Genomic DNA, 19,495 nt, shown 5'->3' with positions numbered 1-19,495 from the left:
CTACCGATGTTCAATGCACGTCCGGAAGACCTTCAGAATCTTTTACAATTTCTGAGTTCCTTTAACGATAATGTGGAATCTTTCCCCTCATTTATACAGTGAAGTGTTTAAAAGCGAAGGTGCTTCAGCAATATCTGGTATAAAATACATCAGTCAGGTTTCACAAAAGGTAGATTAATAAACCAGATATTGTTTTCCCAGTATTCTATGATAATATTAATGTTAATGTGTGAGGAAAGCTTTTATTAATGGTTCAAAACTTATTTCAAATTAGCAGCTTCAAATTAAACATTTTATTATACCCGAGAGGAAAATTTAAGATATTCAAGAAAAACATATAATATTGCTTTACCAGTTTGGCATTTTTTATTTCAGGAAGTTCAAAGGAATGTGTAGAATCTTTTCCATGGAGCATCAATCAAAGAATTCTCAAGTGTGTACCAATTTCATTAAAGGTTGTTCCTTACTTTGATAAGAGCAAATACAGCATTCAAAGACCCCATGCTGTGTGCTCTTTGACATTTAAATTCCATGTAACAAGTATTCAATTTCCACATAAGTTTATTACCATTTCGTGCTCGTTGTAGACCACATTTAGTTCACTGTAAACATTCGCTGTTTAGTAACGTACGGTTAGAATCGGGTTTATATTTAAAGCATATTTTGTGCAACTCTTGAGCAGACCCAATTTAAGAATTATAGATCGATGGATTAAAAGCAAACAGAAATTCTTCAAAAGTCAAGGGTTTAACTCAGGAAACCAGACAGGTACTTGTGTGCATCACAAACAGCATTATGACATGATAAAAGGGTTGCAATTTCTTCACACAACTAAACGCAACACAATCAAACGCGCTCAACACAAAGAAAAAAATCCCCAGTCCCTGGAATACTCCGCTTCCCGACATCATATTTCACTTGCAATAGAAGTCCTCCAGGAATATATCTTTCCATCTTTCGATAGCACCTTCGCCAGCTCGGCAGAAGCCACATTCCTTTCCAGCTATCGTGTGTATTCAAAAGTCAATCCATCCGGCTATTCACACCCGTTCCCACTCACTCAAAAAGGTGAAATAATTGAATTTACTATTCATCATACACCAAGAAAGCGAGCACTACTACTTCACACCACACACACACACATACCGAACTTACCGGAAGTTCGTTTACATGTTGGCAAATGTATTTCGCTGAAGAAAAAAAAGTTCGACAAAAACCAGACACATCCCACACTTACGGCGTAGGACGGTGTTAGGGCGGAGTGAGATCTTGCACGATGCACTTCCGCCACAGCTGACAATTGCTCCCAGATCGTGTCGAATGCCAGCAGGTGAGTGAGCGAGTATGGGGAGCAAAAAAGTTGCTCCAAACGCAAAGATGAATATTTGACTGCCTTCCCACGCGGATCCGGACAGGACCGATCGGTTTCATCGGATGCCCCCGAATGGATGACAAAAGAATTACACCTGAACCGTACAGGGGCACCCAACAACGGTACTGGCGGTGCAAAAGATTGGCCAAACGGATCGCCACCGAAGGAGAGCGCACACGAACCGCCCAAGCGCAATAAAGTCATCCGACCGTATGTGTATGGCGACGATGTGCAGCAATTGCACCTTTGGCCATTTTTTGTTTTTGCTTTTGTTTTCCTGTTCGCAGCATGCACAGTGTAACATGATGTTTCAATATTTACACCTCGATGGTTCCAAAAGTGATCCGATTGCATATCACCCAACCCTTGACTATCGCTTGTACAGGCAAGGGTCCCGCCATCCCGTCATCGGTAGGAAGAATGCACCATGTGTAGGTTGGTCTGCTCGCCAAGATGCGCATTTCTCTCAGTAACTATCCTCACTCAATGCGACATTGAGAGGTGAGCTCAACTTGACACGAAACTTTCCACACACACACACACACAGAGCTGAAATTATAGTGCACACGGTTGGTCATTACCGGGTTTGTGCTGGTGAGTTCCCATTACGTACGTAGCACCTTCCAGCTTGGTGCATCGTGACGTTCGTGAAGGTGGTTATTTATTGGAACGTTTCGAAATTAATAGTTACAAACCACAGTCCACAGCCCCCCCTCCCCACAAAGCCCTTGTGCCATTTGGCAGCACAAAAACTTATCGGTGGCACAGTACAGTTCGATTCAGTTCTCCCTGGCTCTGCTGGCAGACACTAATTTCGTGCCGATACGCTTACCAACCAGCACACCCCAAGCAGGAAATCTCGAACAAGCAGTTGGGAAGGGGGGGGGGGGAATTTATCCCAGACACGGATGAACCGGGGGGAACAGGGCTACACATCAAGGCCATAACGAATTTGCTTGCAGCTGAAGGGCAAACACCAGACAGGACACTGATTTATAGAATTTAATTAGTTTTTGTTTAGCCCCATTGCATTTTGTGCCCGCCGAGCCGGGGGAGAAAAAATGGATTAGAGAGGCAACTTTTTTCAACTCTCTATCCCATATCGTCCTTCTCTCTATATCTCCCTCTCTCACTCTCTCACGGCCCGTTCTTCACAGCAGTGAATTTAATGTCTTTTTAATTGGTTGCAATGTCAGCAGTGAAATTGTTTTCCAACGCCAATGTGTTGTCCACAAAAATCATCAACACAGCACTCGACACGGACCGATGGCCAAAACCACACAACGAAACGAAACTGTCTGTGCCGGTTCTGTGTTACTGCTACCCACTGCTGCTGCTGCTGCTGCAGGGAATGGGAATAAAAGTTTCACAACAACCTTCCTAAAACTTTTTCACCACCGGAACGTAAATCAGACTGGCGGGTAGTTTATCTCAACTGGTGGAAGATCGACAACACACACACACACACACACACATTTGCAAAACGATGGGAAAAAGCACAGCAGCGCATGGCAGGAATACAGGGAATGGCTGGGGATAAATCTACACCCCATCAAATAGCTACGATTTTCCAATATTCAGATGGACAACTGTAATGGATTTTTGTGCATTTGTCGTCCACCGTTGTTGTTGCTGTTTTGTTTTGTTTTGTTTTTGTGTCCGTTCCACTTTTTTGTACGTGCAAAAGGTCAAACAGTTACTTGCCGCTCGATCGAAATCGTTATCGACAGCTGAGAAAAAAAAAGTAAATGGCGATAGTTGTGTTTGGTTTGGTTTGCACGCAGAATGGTTGACCTTGGGGAGTGTTAGATTTTTGAAAACGTATGAAGAACTGAAAATTTAATCTCTAATCAGCTTTTGAGTCAAACAAATTCAATATCCATTAGATGTTGGATTAACGAGTTGATATTGATTTCAAATTTGATTTCAAGATGAGATTTATTCATATTTTATATACACATTCAAAGGAATATTTCAAAAATAGTATTATAATTTTCATGTAGCAATTCATAAGAGCAACATCGAATACAATTTAAGAAGAGTAAAGGACTGGGCGTCTCCATCGTAATATGAGGCAATTTAAGTTTTGTTTGTAAACAAGTATTTTACAGTCGAGTTCGCCCGGGATAAGGTGCCCTTTTACGGTTTGGAGAAGGAAATGTCTCGGTTTGGAAAAGGAAAAAAAGTTTTTTAGCATCCTTGATCAAGATATGTAAAACCACGTGATTTTGGCACAAGGCACAGAGATAAACTACAGGCGACGATCGGAAAATCATTCAATTTTCTGCATTTCTTTTTAATTTGAATATTCATCCTGCTTAGCTTCAAGGTTGACAATTATCGTTAAGTAAATCCAGGCCCTCTCATACGATGATAACATATTCCCTATTGGTTTGAGGGTCTCTCATGTAGCAAAAGCTTAACAAAGGATCTAACTGACTTCACAAACTCTAGGGGTAGAAATCCTCGAGACCAAAACCAAATTGATGATGGCACATGCAAGGATAGGTGATCGCACTCTTAAAGTCATCCAAACTTCACCCACATGAGAAAACTGATAAATTCCTCGGAGTTGCGTTTGGAAGAAAGATGCCCAAAAGGATATTTGGTCCCGTATGTGCAGAAGAACGAATCGGACGAACGTTCTTCGTCAAAATTCGAATTCAAAAGAACGAATAATACAATGACGAGCTCTTTGAGTTGTAAGGTGATCTCACCATCATGCAGCAAATTAGACTCATCTCATGTAGCTTGATCATGTTATGAGAATTTCACCAGATAATACAGCTCGTAAAGCATCTTTAGGCTATTCGCATGAAGAGAAGCCATCACAATAGCATTCCTTATCAACCATCCATTAATACCGGATTACGATCCAATTTAAAAATTTCTTCACTGATAATACCAACCACCGGATTATTTTTTTATTTATTCTTGAAGGAAAGTCTGGCCGTACTGCTAAATACCAGATTATTAAACGCCCATAAAAAAAGTCTAGTGAACCCATCTACAATAGAACAAAAACAAATTCCGAGGTGGATCAGTTAAACATTGATGACTCACAGTCCACCGGAAGAGCTCTTTTCCATCGCGAAAGTCCATGCGCTGGTCAACCCCGTTTAGTATAACGAACAGCAAACAAAAAACGACGGTAGCAATCATAGCGCTTCGGTCAACCGCAACAACGGCTCCTGCATGTTATCGATCGATCGATACTGCGCCCATCAATATTGACTCGTTGGTATGGGAGAGTCGTGACAGGGAGACGTAGAGATGGTTTGTAGGAACCAATTAGAAAAGTGCATAGACGTACACGATTAGCGATAGAACGATGTGGGGTGCTAGTAGAATCATATAGTCCCGCGCTGGTGGCTCACGTATGATAGCGTAGATTATAAGAGACTGTAAAACAATATACGCCCAAACAATCAACTAGACATGGGATCGTTTCTTGAAGCACATAAAATGGAGGCAGAAAGACCAGTGAGCGGGCAATTATTAAATAAATCATAGCGTACAAGTAAGATCCTCACGTACTGGTGTAGCGAGTAACGGATTTCCAAATTGATTTCAAAGCAAAGGAGATTTAGAGTGTCCATATACTCGCTCTTTCACGTATAGTCGCTGATCGCGACATTCAGATTGATCGTCACCAAGATAATCGGGCAGTACTTACGCACAAAGATGTTGCTCATCAGTGTCGCGGGCAGGCAAAACACTATCACCAGCACGTCCGCCAGTGCCAGGTTCACGATGAAGAAGTTTGTCACCGTGCGCATCCGCGGTGCCCGAAACACGACCGCGATCACGAAACTGTTCCCAACCAGCCCAACAATAAAGACGATAAAGTACGCGACACAGTAGACGGCGGTCATCGTGTACGAGTGCCGGTAGAACAGCTCATACTCCTCGAACGGGCCGGCCGTGTTGTTGCTGCTGCTGCTGATGCCCGCCACATCCGAACCCTGGAAAGACAAAACACCGGAGAGCGAGAGATTAGTCGACCAATCCATCACGTACGCCAGGCCGAAGGGGTTCAAGTGATAGGTGGACAAGTACAGTTGCGATGCTAAAATTAGATTTAACCGGTAAAAAACACCCCGCTGTCGTTAAAGAAATCCCCAAGAAGCCGAGAGAGAGAGAGAGAGAGAACGCGAAAAGAAATGGCAGAACATTGCCAAATAACATCCAATCCTGTGCATCCGGGAAGCTGTGCCGGAAAGGCCGATTTTAGAACAATCCCATAAATCATTTACTGTACCGTCCGCTTTCGCAACAACACGTTCCACGTTCCAACTCCACTTTCATCGAGCGTTTTTTTTTTTCCTTCCTCTTTTTGCATCATTTTCCGAGGACGAGTTATCTGGTTTTTAACGCTCACACACGTGCCCAGATTCCATTTTTACAGTTTTCCACTTTAGCGACTTCTTTTGGCCGGACGCAACCAAGTAGAAGAAATCCTTCCGCTCCGCACTAACTACGGGAAGCTGGGCGCCTCCATCTTCGTCACCAGCGCTACCCATACCGATGCCATTTCGACTTGTCAGTGTCGGCAGCGAAAAGTAAACTTTGTGCCACATTCTAAGCCAAACGGCACTCGGCCGATGCTGCTGCTAGCCTCGTGTGAAGGACAACGGGATGAGGTGATGCCGAATGCATCCCCAAAATCCGGGACGCCGGAAACGAACGGGCATGGGCGACGGGACGTTCCGTACGACGGCTCGGTGATGGATTAAAACCGTACAATGGCATGATCGTGAGACGATCGTGCACCAGACGAAACAACGCATTCGAAGGGTGGTTGAAGGGGGGGGGTTTAGTGTGGCCAGCGGAAGTGCAAGTTACAATTTCACAGCCAAGGTCACCAACAACGACTGGCTGGCTGGCTGGCTGGCAAATTCAGAGATTATAAAAGTCCATTTGGATCTCGCAGGCAGGACCATGGACGGGACTACGACAACACGCCCGGAAGCGAAGCAGCTTTACGAGGAGGCAGGGGGAAAAGTCGTTCCGAACCAGGAATAAACGATGAGAAGCTTCTTAGTTCGTTATAGTTCTGCTCCGTCCCAAAAATGGATGCATAAGAGAAGCAGACTCGCTTACACTCGGCCCGCTGCTCTCGTGCTGTGGGCTTCTGCTGCAAGAAGCACGAAGAACCAGAGCCAGAAGTGCCTCGAGCAATAAAAAATACTCTTTGATTCACTTCGCTACGGGTGCGAGTGGTGGTCTGGCTAGAGCAGGCTGAAGGGAGAAGGGATGGAAAAGTTTACAGTTTTGCACGTCACACAGATCTTTACGAAAACCCCGCGCACCGGTACTGGACCGGCCTGCCAACGAGTCAGAAGAAGGGCAGAAGAGGCAAAAAAAAGCTCATCCACAGATTGGATCGAAAAGTTTCGTCCATCTCCAAACGCTCGTTACATCGTTTGAGTGTGCCATCGGTTTCATGCTAAATGAGCGATTCTAGGCAGGTTTTTCGGGGGTTTGTGATTTAAGCTGCTCGGCAAGCTACGATGCATACGAAATGCACATACGCACGAATCCATCACCCGATAATAAAATGCCAAAACACTTATTGCCTTTTTGGCTGATTGAAAACTAAAATACATCCAGAAATACATTGTGCATTGATTTGTGCCACTATTTATCTTAGTTTAACGAATCCTGTACAGCTGCATTTATTTTACTGACAATCATATTCTTACAGTGAATACCGCGAACTACATTGCGGCCTCACCTCAATAAATCGAGTTGAGTTTGCTCTACTTTTTAAAAACTGACTCAGCATTCATGAAGCTTGCTCTTACTATGAAGCTTTGTCGTCACCGTGTTCCACTGACATCTCTGTCTCCACTTTATAGTTCTTCTCGGATTGTGATGCTCTCTGTGAATCTCTGGCCTCACTATGGAACTCTGCCTCTATCATCACTAGACAGCTCTGTCTTCACAACTTAAATCTTTCTCCAACTTGTTAACTCTTTCATGCTCTGCTCTCAGTTTAAATGTCCGCCAATAGCTATTAGTCCTGAGTCAGCTCAACTCACAGACTCAACTCTCGAAGGGCGCCTCTTTAATAAAAACAAACTGCTCGATACAACACTAATTTAAGGAATTAGGAATCTTCTGCTTATTCTATGGCATTAAAACCTCTAAGGGTCTTGGTCTGCCATTACTGGATTTCCATGGTTTGATTTTACCCGTAACTGGATATACGATACTTACGATCCGGATGAGATTTGAGCCTCTATCCGTGCCGCTCGTGGAGCCGTGTGAAGACCGGCGCCACTATCGCCTCGGTCACTAGACCGCTCCAGGAATTAAGATTAGGATTAGTAAATTCATACGGCAGGATCTGAGTTTCACCCCGTAATGAGGACTGACTATCCAACTTTATCGGTCAGAATCATTAAGTCTAGTCTATCCAAATTTATCCGTCAGTATCATTAAGTCTAGTTAGCCAGAAATGGCAGGTATGACCTTAAGAGATCGTTTGGTGTAGAAGATGGAGAGAGAGAGATAGCGCGAAAAATGACGATGAAAATCTATGTATCACGTGCAGACCACGATCCAAATTAGTGAGGTACAAGAAGGAAGAAAAAGGGCCTTAAAATGAAGATCTTAGGAAGATCTGCACTGCCTAGGTTGACTGCAGTATTCATTGGATGAGTACTCCGTCTCCTCTAACCAATCGGAGTACATACTCCAGTTCGCGAGCTCAACACGCAAGACTCTACCGAATCGGCCCTGAGAATAACTCCAGGAAACCCAGATCTGAAGAATAATGGACCATCTGAAGAGTCATTTGGAACATTACTTTCCCCACTCGTTTTACGGTATTAATTTTAACAGTTGTTGAACTAAATAAATATATTTTTATCATTTTACAAAAAAATAAACTTTAAGTATTTATCATCGTAGAGTCTCTTCTGATGTGGAGGTTCTCTAGTTTCCCACAGACTGGAAACTGAAAACCGATACATTGTCGATTTCCATAAAGGGATATTGCAGCCCTAAGGACGCTTCCAATCTTTTGACCCAACCAGATCGATCCTACAACGGTCATTATCAGATCACTTCCATTTACCACAATTCACTGTGCCAAACAACAATTAGAAGCTATCTACCGGCCACATCACATTACTTGTCGCAAGGCACCCACCACCACCGGCCCGGAGACAGAGAATGGCAAAAAGAGGTTAAAAATTATGCCACCATCATCATCCTTGGTCATTTCCTGATTCCATTCCGATCCAGTGCGAGCACTCTATCGGTTCATGGATCGGGATTGCCCACCCCCCGGGGCAATACACACAGTCCACGTCCATTACTGCATCGACTGCAGCACTTATCGCGAACAAATTATCTTCGCTATAGTTCTGTTGCAATGGCGCCAATTGTGGGCAGCTCGATTACAGATCGATTCGGATTTACTTCGGAAAACAGAAGGGCACGACACCACCACCGCATTCACCCACTACTTCCGCCCGATAAAATCGGGGCTCAAACTTCAAACGTCCCTTCTGTTCTGTGAAAACAAATGACCTCACGAGTTGCATTTTCCTACACGCTTTTACGCATTCAAAATGAGGATCGATAGTACGCTCCCAAGTACTACTTTGGGCCATGTTTGATCTGCATTATATACTGGCTATGCAGAACTACATCTCTCCCACACACACACACATACACACACATCGACTAAAGCGGACATTCTCGCAAAAGGATTTCTTCGACCGATTCCTACACACCTTGCGGGATGCTACTACTTGTCCGGAATTCCGATTTATCCAGCCGGCGCGTGTGGGCGAGCACACACCCGGGGTAATAGTCCGCTCCGCAGTGCGAATGATACCGCATAAATTTTGCATAATTCTCCCATCAATCCCCACCGTTCCCCCCTCCCGGGCACCCGCCTGCCACCGAGAAAAAGCGGGGGTTTTTGAAATCGTTTTCGAGTGTCCGGTATTTCAATACGATTCCGGTTCGAACATACTTTCAGCACTGTGGCGGCACCGACAACGACTGGTTCGTCCTTCGACAAATATGCCATTTTTCGGTACCGGGAAGAAGAAAAGGGCCGAGTGTGATGAGCCAGAATCTATCACAACAATGGCTGCTACCGAAACATCCAAGCGAGCTCGTATGGTTTCGCGCCGGAGATCTGCTGATGAATGTTGAATTTTAAAATTCAATAACAGCCATCGATCTCGAAGAGGCTGAGATTATGGAGGGGGGGGGGGGGCTTTGATGCTCTGCATTGCACCATGCAGAGCGACAATGGAGCTTTCGAAGTATTCGAAAATAATTGTAAAAATAAAGGAATGTTTAAAGAAAACAAGCAAGATAGTTCTTGGTAGAGAGTAACTGAGAGTTCCTCATCGATGAGCTCTAAGAAAATATGACTAAAGTTTAATACCATATTAAATTCACATTTGAATGGCGTTCGATGAATACGGTTAAAGATTTGCGAAATTATGAGAGCAAAAAGGGCTTCTAAGTGTCACGTGCACTATGCGTATTAATAACAGTAGATAATCTTATCGCCTTTTTAAGGAACAGTCACAAAAAACCCAATAACATTTGCAAGCGACACTAGTTTTGGAAGGTAATGAAAACATTTCTACTCAATGAAATCAATTTTACTGGAACACCAAGTCCAAAAGACACTCTACAAGCATTCTGTATCTTCTTTTAAGTGACCCTACTACAATTAAATCTTCTTCTTCTTCCTTAGCACTACATCTATGAATTGTCTCGTGGCCTATCATTTCTGGCTTTCTGTGACTTTATTTTATCCGTATAGCTGGATAGTCAGTCCTGCGTACGGGGAGGCGATCGGGATGGGTATGAAGACCGGCGTCGCTATCGCTTCTTCCAAGGGACCATCTCGCGATTGTTGTTCCTAAGATAAATTTTTTGAATGTCTTTAGCTTTTTAGCGATCGCTGGCTCTTAGGTATAGGCCCCAAAACCGTTCGGAATGTTCCTTTGTTAGATATTTTGTATTTCTAGTATTACGGCTTAACACCGTATTGACTTCCTTCATTAGATGTTCACTTGAAAATTTGTATTGGGTAAATTGGGCGCAATCATTCGGAACGATTGCAATAGGAGTAGCTTCGTCTTAGACAGAGGTGGTTATTTTGTTCAAACTATGTCTCTCTTACCTAGGATATTCTAAGATCTAAGCTCAAACCCCAAGATTCAAGTTTAACAACGATAAATCCTTGATTCTTCCCATGCAACTTCTACTGCATTTGAAGAACCCCCCCAATAAACACTATTAGGTGGCCAGTATTTGTGGTAATAAGAAGCTGCACAGATGTGCCTTAAAATTTCCAACTTCATCTCGCTTAGAGAAAAAAACTAATAGAACTAACAAATCTCCTCTTTTCTTTTGGCACTACAGCCTCTAAAGGTCTCGCGCCCTGCCAAACCTAGCTTTCCTTCGCTTGGTTTTACTCTTGGTAACTGAATAGTCAGTCCTGCGTTGTCTGGGTGGGATTCGTTTTTCGGTCCTACCTTATGGAGATCGGGGATCTAATTTACCGCATCTACCATCAGAATCGCTACTGCTTTGCTTCACTCATTTGAAATCCAGTTTCATTAGATAATATATAAGATAATATAGCCCGTGAAGACTTGACATAGGAGCCATTACAGGCCCGAATTCAAATAAAGTAACAGCATACAATTCGCCGGGAAGCCCCAGGTATTAAACTGACAGACAACGACGGGAGACCGTGAGCGATTTCAAGGATCTCGGCAGCATGCCAAGTAAGCAAGCAAGTAGCCTGACGCAAACAAAACCAACAGGGTTTTTGGCCTACATCCATTTGGTAGTTAATGTTTCAGAGCGACTCTCGCATAAGCACACCGTCGCACATGACTAGAACGGCAACAATGTCTAATCTCCTACCATACGTCAATCCATTCCCGTCTACCAATTATCAAAACAATCTCCAATCCGAATCGAGCGACGTGGACTTAAAATAGAAATGTCCAAATATGTATACGCTCCGAATCACTTTTCGAGATAAAAGCGACTACTTACACCGTACCCCGGCCAGCTCCCTAGCGTCCCATCTTTACGCTACCAAACGGCTCGAGAGTACGTACGAAAAGGGCAAACATTCACTCACTCACTCGCCCGCCCGCCCGCATGTTGTACCCGGGGGTTCGCGTTTTGCGCCGGGTTTTGCTGGCGAAGGTGAATAAATAGCGGCCCAGATTTCCATCGAAAACTGCTAACCCTGCCACTGATTTCCACGAACCCAGGGCAGCAAGGGAAGGAGGGCTGCCCTGCGCGGAAACGCGAACACGGTGCAGTTGCATAAAGAATCATTATTTAATCGTTAGTTTCGCCTCGTCGGTCTGCATTTCCGGTAATTGACAGAGCGATGCCGGTCTTTGTGTGCATGCGTGTTGGTATGTGTGTGTGTGTGTTACTGATGTATGCATAGCCAGAGCGTAGCTGGACCTGGTTGCACCTGTCGGCGTTGCCGATCTCCGCCAGTCTCGCGAGACCTTTCATACCTTTTACCTTTCCCAGGGACTAAACCGAGCTAAAACCAGTAAATGATGGATAAATGGTGGCGGCTGGCACGGCGGTTAGTTAACGCGCTTTGACGTTTGCCACACACACACACACATAAACGGGCACACATAACTGGGGGTGGGGGGGTGGTGGGGGAGGACAAAAAAGGATCGGTCGCCGTTCGCTTCGCGGTTGATCGTTATGTAACCTGCCAACATTGTTACCATTTTCCCCCGAAGCTTTCGTTCAAAGCAGGTAACGGTCGGCCCGTATCGACGCGAGACAGTAGTAATGTGTGTGTGTGTGTGTGTGTGTGTGTGTGTGTGTGTGTGTGTGTGTGTGTGTGTCGTGCGTGTGAGTATGTCACTTGCCATATACGACGGACAGGGAAACTTTCCCTCAGAGCGAATGGAAACGACGACAACGACGGCAGGACGGAGAGACGGATAATTATTTGGACCATAATTTGCAGCGCCGTTTTCGTTTTGTATTCTGTGTTTCAGTGTGCACGGTGACCGTTCTTCCCGATGCATGCACGTTACACTTACAATGCAATCGATCAATTCGGATTCGAATCGTAGGCGCACTATGGCGTATCTTGCTGCGAAGGACATTCCAGAGGGAAAGAATGTCCAATTCATATGGCAAGTCCCTTAACGCTTGTGCATTTCTCCACTTTCAAATCATAACCACAGTTCTCTAGCCGTGCCATCTATCTGCACTTCGCCTCCAAACGGCACTGGTAGCTTCCGTCTTATCCAACCGTGGACAAATTAGGGTTCGCCTCGCCCAGCGGTAATTGATTTGCTGCCGCTTTCTGCTCCACGAACCATCGAAACAAAAACATCCATCTCCTTCGATCGTTAATTGCTTCTCTCGCGATCTCAAGCAGCCATAACCATAAAGAACGAAACCCTTTCCCCGATCATCCGCCAGTGCGCGTCAAGCAATCCAGCTTTTGCCAGGCTTTCGCTGCTGGAACCGACCAACCAAACCCAGCACACGATGTCGATGATGACGGCGATGTGCACTGGCCCTATCGTGGCCAGGAAATCTGTACGACTTCCCGGGCGGAAATAATAATCGCTTCCCAACAGAAACAACATCAATACCCCCCTCCGGTCTACCGTCCTGCCATCATTTGGCACGATCCCTAACCATTATCCTGGTAGCTTTATCCATCATTCTTTCCGTGATGTGGTATGGTTTAGTCCGTCCGTCTTTTGCGCCGTCGTTTTTTTTTTGTGTGTGTGCCTTTACAGCGCCTTACACACCCATTACCTTCTCCGCAGCAATCACGCGTGGCACATAACGCTCGCTGTTTTTCAAGAGGAAACGACCAAACAGAACCGCCGCCGAACTGGCAATCACAGCCGAATGTCCTTCAAGACGGAAAACTACATTCCAATTAGCGGTGACCTAATTTCGGTGCCCTGTCCCCCTGGAGAGGGATGGGAGGCGCTCGCACGTTAAGCTGACGGGCAGCGGTGGCTACGTTTGTCCCGTTTTTCCTATTCCGAAAGAGACATTTCGAATAAATTTACCCAACGCCGGATGACAAAGGTTTCGGAATCGCGCACACATTTGGGTACGCCGCACCGCCGTTCACAACGGAATGCGGCAGGCGGGCTCGTGCGAACGGAAGGGCGACCCGTTGTGGCGGAAGTTTGTTACGCCGTTTTACAGATACTTGCGGTTCGGTGTTCACTTGATTAAGCGCGAACTTCGGCCACTGTTTGTGCCGTAGCGTTCTGTTTGTGGTTTTCGTTTGTATATTTACATGGCTTGGCTGGTCGGGAAGAACTCCATCACTGTCCGTGCACAGAAAACGACTTATTTCACTGTTTTTTTGTTATGTAAAAGGGGTTTAAGACACAGATAATTACACTTTCACTATACAACACTACTTGCCACCATATGTAAACAAACTGGCATAACCGTCAAAACAACGCTAAAGCTGTCAACGCATCATGGAAGCCATGTTAAACGAATTGCATACTTTCGGGCGTTTAGTTCGATCGATTTTCGACGAACCGTTCAGCGTCCGCGGTGTATTGAGTCAAGTGAATCGAAAGCATACCCGGTAAGTGGTTGTGCTTTTTGCCGGAACAGGTAATTACCTGTTTTTTCCTCAAAAACCCTTCAATAAGAATCTCCGCATTGCTGCATTTATTACCGCATTAAGAGAGCATAAATAAAGTTTTCAAAAGTGGGTTCGATGATGTCTTGCCATAATGTTACAAACATCGAATTAAATCCACATAAATTGACACTACGTGCAGCATATCTCCATCGAGCACTTATGCTAGGGAACTTATTTTTCCACGTCGAGTTAGTTAGTTTTAACAGTCCGGTACAGGTGCAACATGCATTATTCGATGTTGCTTGCCCAACCCCTAAAGAAACGATGAAAGCAGTCGAACGTAGCTGAAACCACCATTAATGAGCACCGTGCCGAGCAAACGTTCACATTTGCCTGCCCGCACTCCCCCTCGTTGCAAAACGGACCCACCAAACAAACAAGGCTGGTTGCAGCCGCCGATGCAAACCAATATACACACACACACACATACAACTGCAAACACGGACGCAAACACAAACATGCGCACGGTTGAGGGGTGGCGATTTTCCTACACAAGCGAAAGCTTTGCGTTTTCTGCCAGGCCCCGGGACTCAGGTACCTAGTTGTGCATCGGTATGCACAAGCCATCGGGTCCTGATGTCGATAATGATTTTCAATCAATAAACTGATAATAATGCATGAATGCCACAGGCATGTTCGATTCCGCAAGAAAATGGGGTCCACCTACAAAAGGCGACCACAAAAAAAACGGCTTCTTCGGTGTCGGCAAGTTCGGTCTGTATTTAAGGACTGCAGGTAACCTCGATAGATGGAGTGCCTCACTAGCTCACTCACTCACCTGGTAACTGTCCCAGTCGCTGGCATAGGTGGCAGTGTTGGAGTTTTCCCGGCGGAACTCGGTGAAATCGACCATCCCGGATCCCGGCGGCACCTTCTGCAGCTTGAGGGCCAGCCCCATCGTAAACACTTCGCCGCCCAGCTCCATCGGGGCGGTTAGCAAGGGCACTTTATCTCTCATGCACCACCACGCTTACATCTGACAGTGCTAAAACAGTTTTTGCAAAACGATCCCGAAAGCACAACCGCCGGAAGAAACCGCGGTACGACGTAGCGAACGGATCACGGCAACGGAACGCACTCTTCAGCGGGCTGCCCCGCAAAACCTAGCTACTGTCCTGACAGAAGCTTTTGGTTGGCTGGTAACACTGAGGCTCGCTACGATCGAGCCACGGACCGCACAACACGACTACCGATCTACCGACGTTCATCTTTTGCACCACGGTTGGGTTTAGGAATGATTCGGGAACGACACAAACGCACTAGAAACACTACCCGGAGCTTTCGGGAACTCCTTCAAACGTTCACACGCAACGGCAAAAGTCGGCTAGATGCCTTAACTCTATTAGCTACACACGTAATTCCTCGCCAGAGTCCTGCTCGTGCCAGACATGTTGCGGGCAAAAACACACTTAACAACTCACAATTCTGCTGCACTTTTCTACCACTTGAGAACACCAAACTTCACTCACCATCCAGCATCGGGATGCTGCTGTACAAAAACCTTAAACCTACCAATTTATGTCCACTGAAGGCGTGCGGGATGATGACCTATATTTGGCTCAGAACGCTTTCGGTGGATCAAGATCGAGCTTTTCAACAGCCCCGGTTTAGCTTTTAAGGGGTTGGGTGGCGTGGACTTCCGTTTTCTGCTTTTGGTGTACCTTCGACGGCTAACGACCGGACGTTACTGACCACCAGTGACCGTTGAACTCTGGACGCGAACCGCGAGCGAGCGACCGACTACACCGACATCGAGGTTGTGGTCCAGCTGACGAACATCCCGGAACTAGCCGTAGGTACGGAGCGCTAGAGCGCATCCAAGCAACAAGAGGTTTTTGTAAAACGGAACCGAACGGAAAAATCGAAACCCTGGACCTCGATCCTGGTGATGAGCTGTCGCGGCGGGGGACAGGGACCAGCTAGGGACCAGCCAGCCAGCCAGCGTGTCGATTCAGCACGACGACGACGATGATGATGATGATCTATGCGCACGATATGGTCACCCTCGCAGCCGTAAACGTAGTGATGGCACCGACAGCACCGTCAGCGTCCGTGGTCTAGGCCGTCGTGCTCGTTGCACGTTCACCTCGTCGCAAAACCGCCACTCTCCTTCCCTGCCTGGTGGCACTGGTTGAGAACAAACCCGATCCGGACCCGATCCCGATTGGGCTCGCGCCTTCAGCACCGGAGGCTCGTACTCCTCCGCCCTCCCGTTCCCAGGCAGCCGACGTGAGCGTGCAGTACGTGTGTGTGTGTGTGTGTTCAAAAACGGCTTTTTTATTATCCGAGTCACCTGCCTCGCTCCGGAGATCTTCCCAGGGCGCGTAGCTTGGAAAGGGATCGAGTTTGACGAGCGGAGCGTGTTTCCCACCCGGTTTTGTTTTGTTCGTCCGAGGCTGCTATTGCTCCTTCGGGCCGTGTTGCTGTTGCGTCTGGTTATGGTTTGTCCGCGTTCGGCACGGTTGCTTCCCGCAATGCCTGTCCCGAATGTTCCTGCCTAGCGTACCACGCGGAGGATGGCTTAGAATAAGAGAAAAAAAATTCAAACGCCTCAGAATAGGCTTCGACCGAGTGGGGGACCACCCTGCTTGGTGGGAACGAACTTCTCAGCGGGCGCAAGAAGAGTTCAAAAACCTACAACTGCGTGCGCAATTTTCGAATTTCGAACTTCCCGATTCCCTTTTTTGTCTCGCTCTAAGCTGCGGGAAGCTTTCGTACGGTTCATATGCTCGTGCATCGTTCCTTTTCCATTTGGATTTGAGCGCTGTGAGGTGTCATTGCTCCACTCAGTGCTCCACAGCAAACATCCTGTTTTGTCGACGGGTCTCCCCTACTGACCGACTCTGACCGTGTCTCGGTTATCCTTGGTGCCGTCTTGCTTTGGCTTTGGTCGTTCAACCATCGTCCCTCTCCTTCGTACGAACTCGTGTGCCGATCCGAAGCAACCACACGACTCCCGAATCCCGAAAGCTCCCTCGAGTGGCGGTTGTGTCGTATCCCCAGCGCGTGGATACGGAAGTTAACGGCGTGTGTTCTAGCGGATCCCTTTGCCGACGTGCTTTTAAAACGGTCGTTTTTTATCCCTTTCCCTTCTGCAATGTTTTGCAGAGGCCTATATCCGACCGACGAACGACGAAAACGAACGGATTTGTTACCCTTACCAACCTGCGTCCCTTCGCCCGAGAATCCTTTCCCTTCCTTCCCATTATACAGAGGAGCTGAGATACAGGTAACGGGGTATGGACAGGTGCCGGGCAGGGGAAACCGTGTGAAAAACGCGACCTGAAATTAGGTGAAGGTGAAAACACACCGCGCTGGCCACACTGCGCTGGTAGGGAGCCCCGTAATTTAACGACACTCACGGATACTACATAAATTTCGTTCGTGGACTGGAGGAATCGGCCACCGTCGTCCTTGAAATGATCAACGAAAATCCTTTCAAATGTATGAGTTCTGTACGATATTCGTCATTTCGTGGTCGAAAGTGAGTAGCATGCGGATCTGGATTTGCTTTAAGGTGAGTAATACACGAACTGTTTGTTGCATTTGATTTAAGAGTTTTGGTGAAAACTTGGAGAATTGAGCTGGAATTTCTTGGAGGTAAAGTTATGACTTCATTCGTTCTTCAAAAACGAACCCCCCGCGCCATATTGCATATCGATCGCCAGGTTGACTGTCAACAGTCAAGAAGATTGTGCACCGACTAATCTAACCCCCCAACACACATGGTCATGGAAAAATACCAACCAGGTCCACACCACACTGTACGGCCACGCGCTGAATTAGTAAACAAACCTCGCATTTTATTAATAGCTCGCGCGGTACCGGACATCGATTGGAATGCTTTAAGTTTTCAAGGTTTCGCTCATTACACGCTCCAGCACGCTGGAGACGCGGGTCGGTATGTGGATGTTCCGGAATGGGTACCAGTACGGAAAAAACACATGCCCATTCGTACTGGTCGTAATTTTACAAAGTCCTCAAGGGGGCCACCACCAACGCTGGAGGTTCTCTGGTTCCTTCCTGCTTCAGGAGGCTTTGCCGATTTTGCGAGTCTGATTTCATTTGTTCCTTTCCTGTTTATTTCCCCCCCCCCCCCCCAATTCCATATGAACTTAATTTCACTCACCCTCCCAAGAAGCTAATCGATACCGTAACCAGCGCCCACCCCTCCCAACCCGGTTGCACATTAGCAGAAAGCGCGGGAATTTTCTGACAACTGCACAACACATGCTTCGTTCCAATGGTTTGAAAAAAAAACCATCCACCCCGCTTATTATTAGGATTCCGAAAGCGAATTCCGTTGTCAAGCAGCAACAGTACCCGCTTCTCGGCCTGCTAAGACGAACAGTCCCACTAGGCTACGGGTCTACTACTTCCCCTTCGGCAGTAGAAACCCGAACGTTGCCGAACGTTTGCAGTTTGCATGGGGAACGACAGAACGCTTTTCCGAAAAGTAGGGCCGGAAAAGTGGATCCCGTCTGGTGGCCATTCTCGCGCTGTCCTGCCTGCCTCCTCGTCAGTTCAGACACACGCACACACACTCCTCTCGTCATCGGTTCGGTTGGTAGGTCACGAGACACACGCTGCACGCCCGCTAGACTTCGGCTACACACGGATGCACTTTTGGCCTACTTATACAAGCGCAACGCGACGCACGACCACTCGCGTCGGCTTGTCGTTGTCTGCCGTTGAGCACAGAGCGTCCCCCCCAACACGCACACACACACACAAAGGTGCTTTGACAGAGGCAGCACCAAAAAGCCCTGAGAAACTTCCGTTCAGACCACACGCAGGTGCACGATGCGTGAAAGTGTGTGCGTCTGTGAGGAGAGTGTGGGGGGGGGGGTTGAGGGAGGGGAGGAGAAGATTGTTGTTCGGATGAGTTCAGAGGCAAAAGGACACTCGGGGTAAACACACACACACACAGGAAACGAACATCTTCAGACAGGAAATAACCAGAAGCAATGTTTACATGTTTTGTAGCATCAACTCCCGCATCAACGGGATGGGTTACTTACTGTGTGATAATGGGAGGGGGGGTGGTGGGGGGGGGGGGGCGCGAATGTTTTTTTTTCTCGCATTACTTTGGTTACCTGTTCCAACCTACCACCGCAACCTCCGACAGCTTCCCTTCCCTCTGTTCGAAAACTGTCCGCAAGAAGTGCTTGGCACATTCGCAAACTTATCCTTTAAGCTTTGGGTTATTCTTACCGTTAGCAGCGTTTAGCGCAGGGAGATGTTTTTTTTTCAATAGTTTACATACGAAACTCTTCTACCAGTACATTCCGACCTTTCCCATCCCATTTTGCGTACTCTTTTACTGTAAGCGCAGATACGAATAGAGTACTTCTGCGGTGTAGGCAACACCACAAAAATGGGGCAAAAGTACAAAAAGGATTCCACCTTTCGGGTTCGTTCAAATGATCAGTGAGGTTCGACTA

General features: G+C 46.7%; 1 protein-coding gene across 3 annotated transcripts in view; it reads right to left on the bottom strand.

The window, feature by feature from the left end:
- The window catches only part of LOC118502576 (neuropeptide SIFamide receptor-like), a 118,201-nt gene extending 102,015 nt beyond the window's left edge, over positions 1 to 16,186 (bottom strand). Inside the window, exons 1-2 of one of the 3 annotated variants that reach the window (XM_036034902.1) lie at positions 14,830 to 16,186; positions 5,049 to 5,337 (exon numbers count right to left, since the gene is read on the bottom strand). In XM_036034902.1, coding sequence (XP_035890795.1) covers positions 5,049 to 5,337; positions 14,830 to 15,009 — 469 coding nt within the window. In that variant the 5' untranslated portion in view covers positions 15,010 to 16,186. Of the gene's footprint in view, positions 1 to 5,048; positions 5,338 to 13,688; positions 13,823 to 14,829 lie in introns of those variants that run through there. The other 2 variants (XM_036034905.1, XM_036034903.1) reach the window with 2 other exon arrangements.
- Between the last annotated feature and the right edge of the window lie 3,309 nt (positions 16,187 to 19,495).

The sequence above is a fragment of the Anopheles stephensi genome, chromosome 2, assembly GCF_013141755.1.
Source record: "Anopheles stephensi strain Indian chromosome 2, UCI_ANSTEP_V1.0, whole genome shotgun sequence".
NCBI lineage: Eukaryota > Metazoa > Arthropoda > Insecta > Diptera > Culicidae > Anopheles > Anopheles stephensi.
The sequence above is the reverse complement of the archived record's forward strand: the minus strand, read 5'-3'. Positions and strand labels throughout refer to the sequence as shown.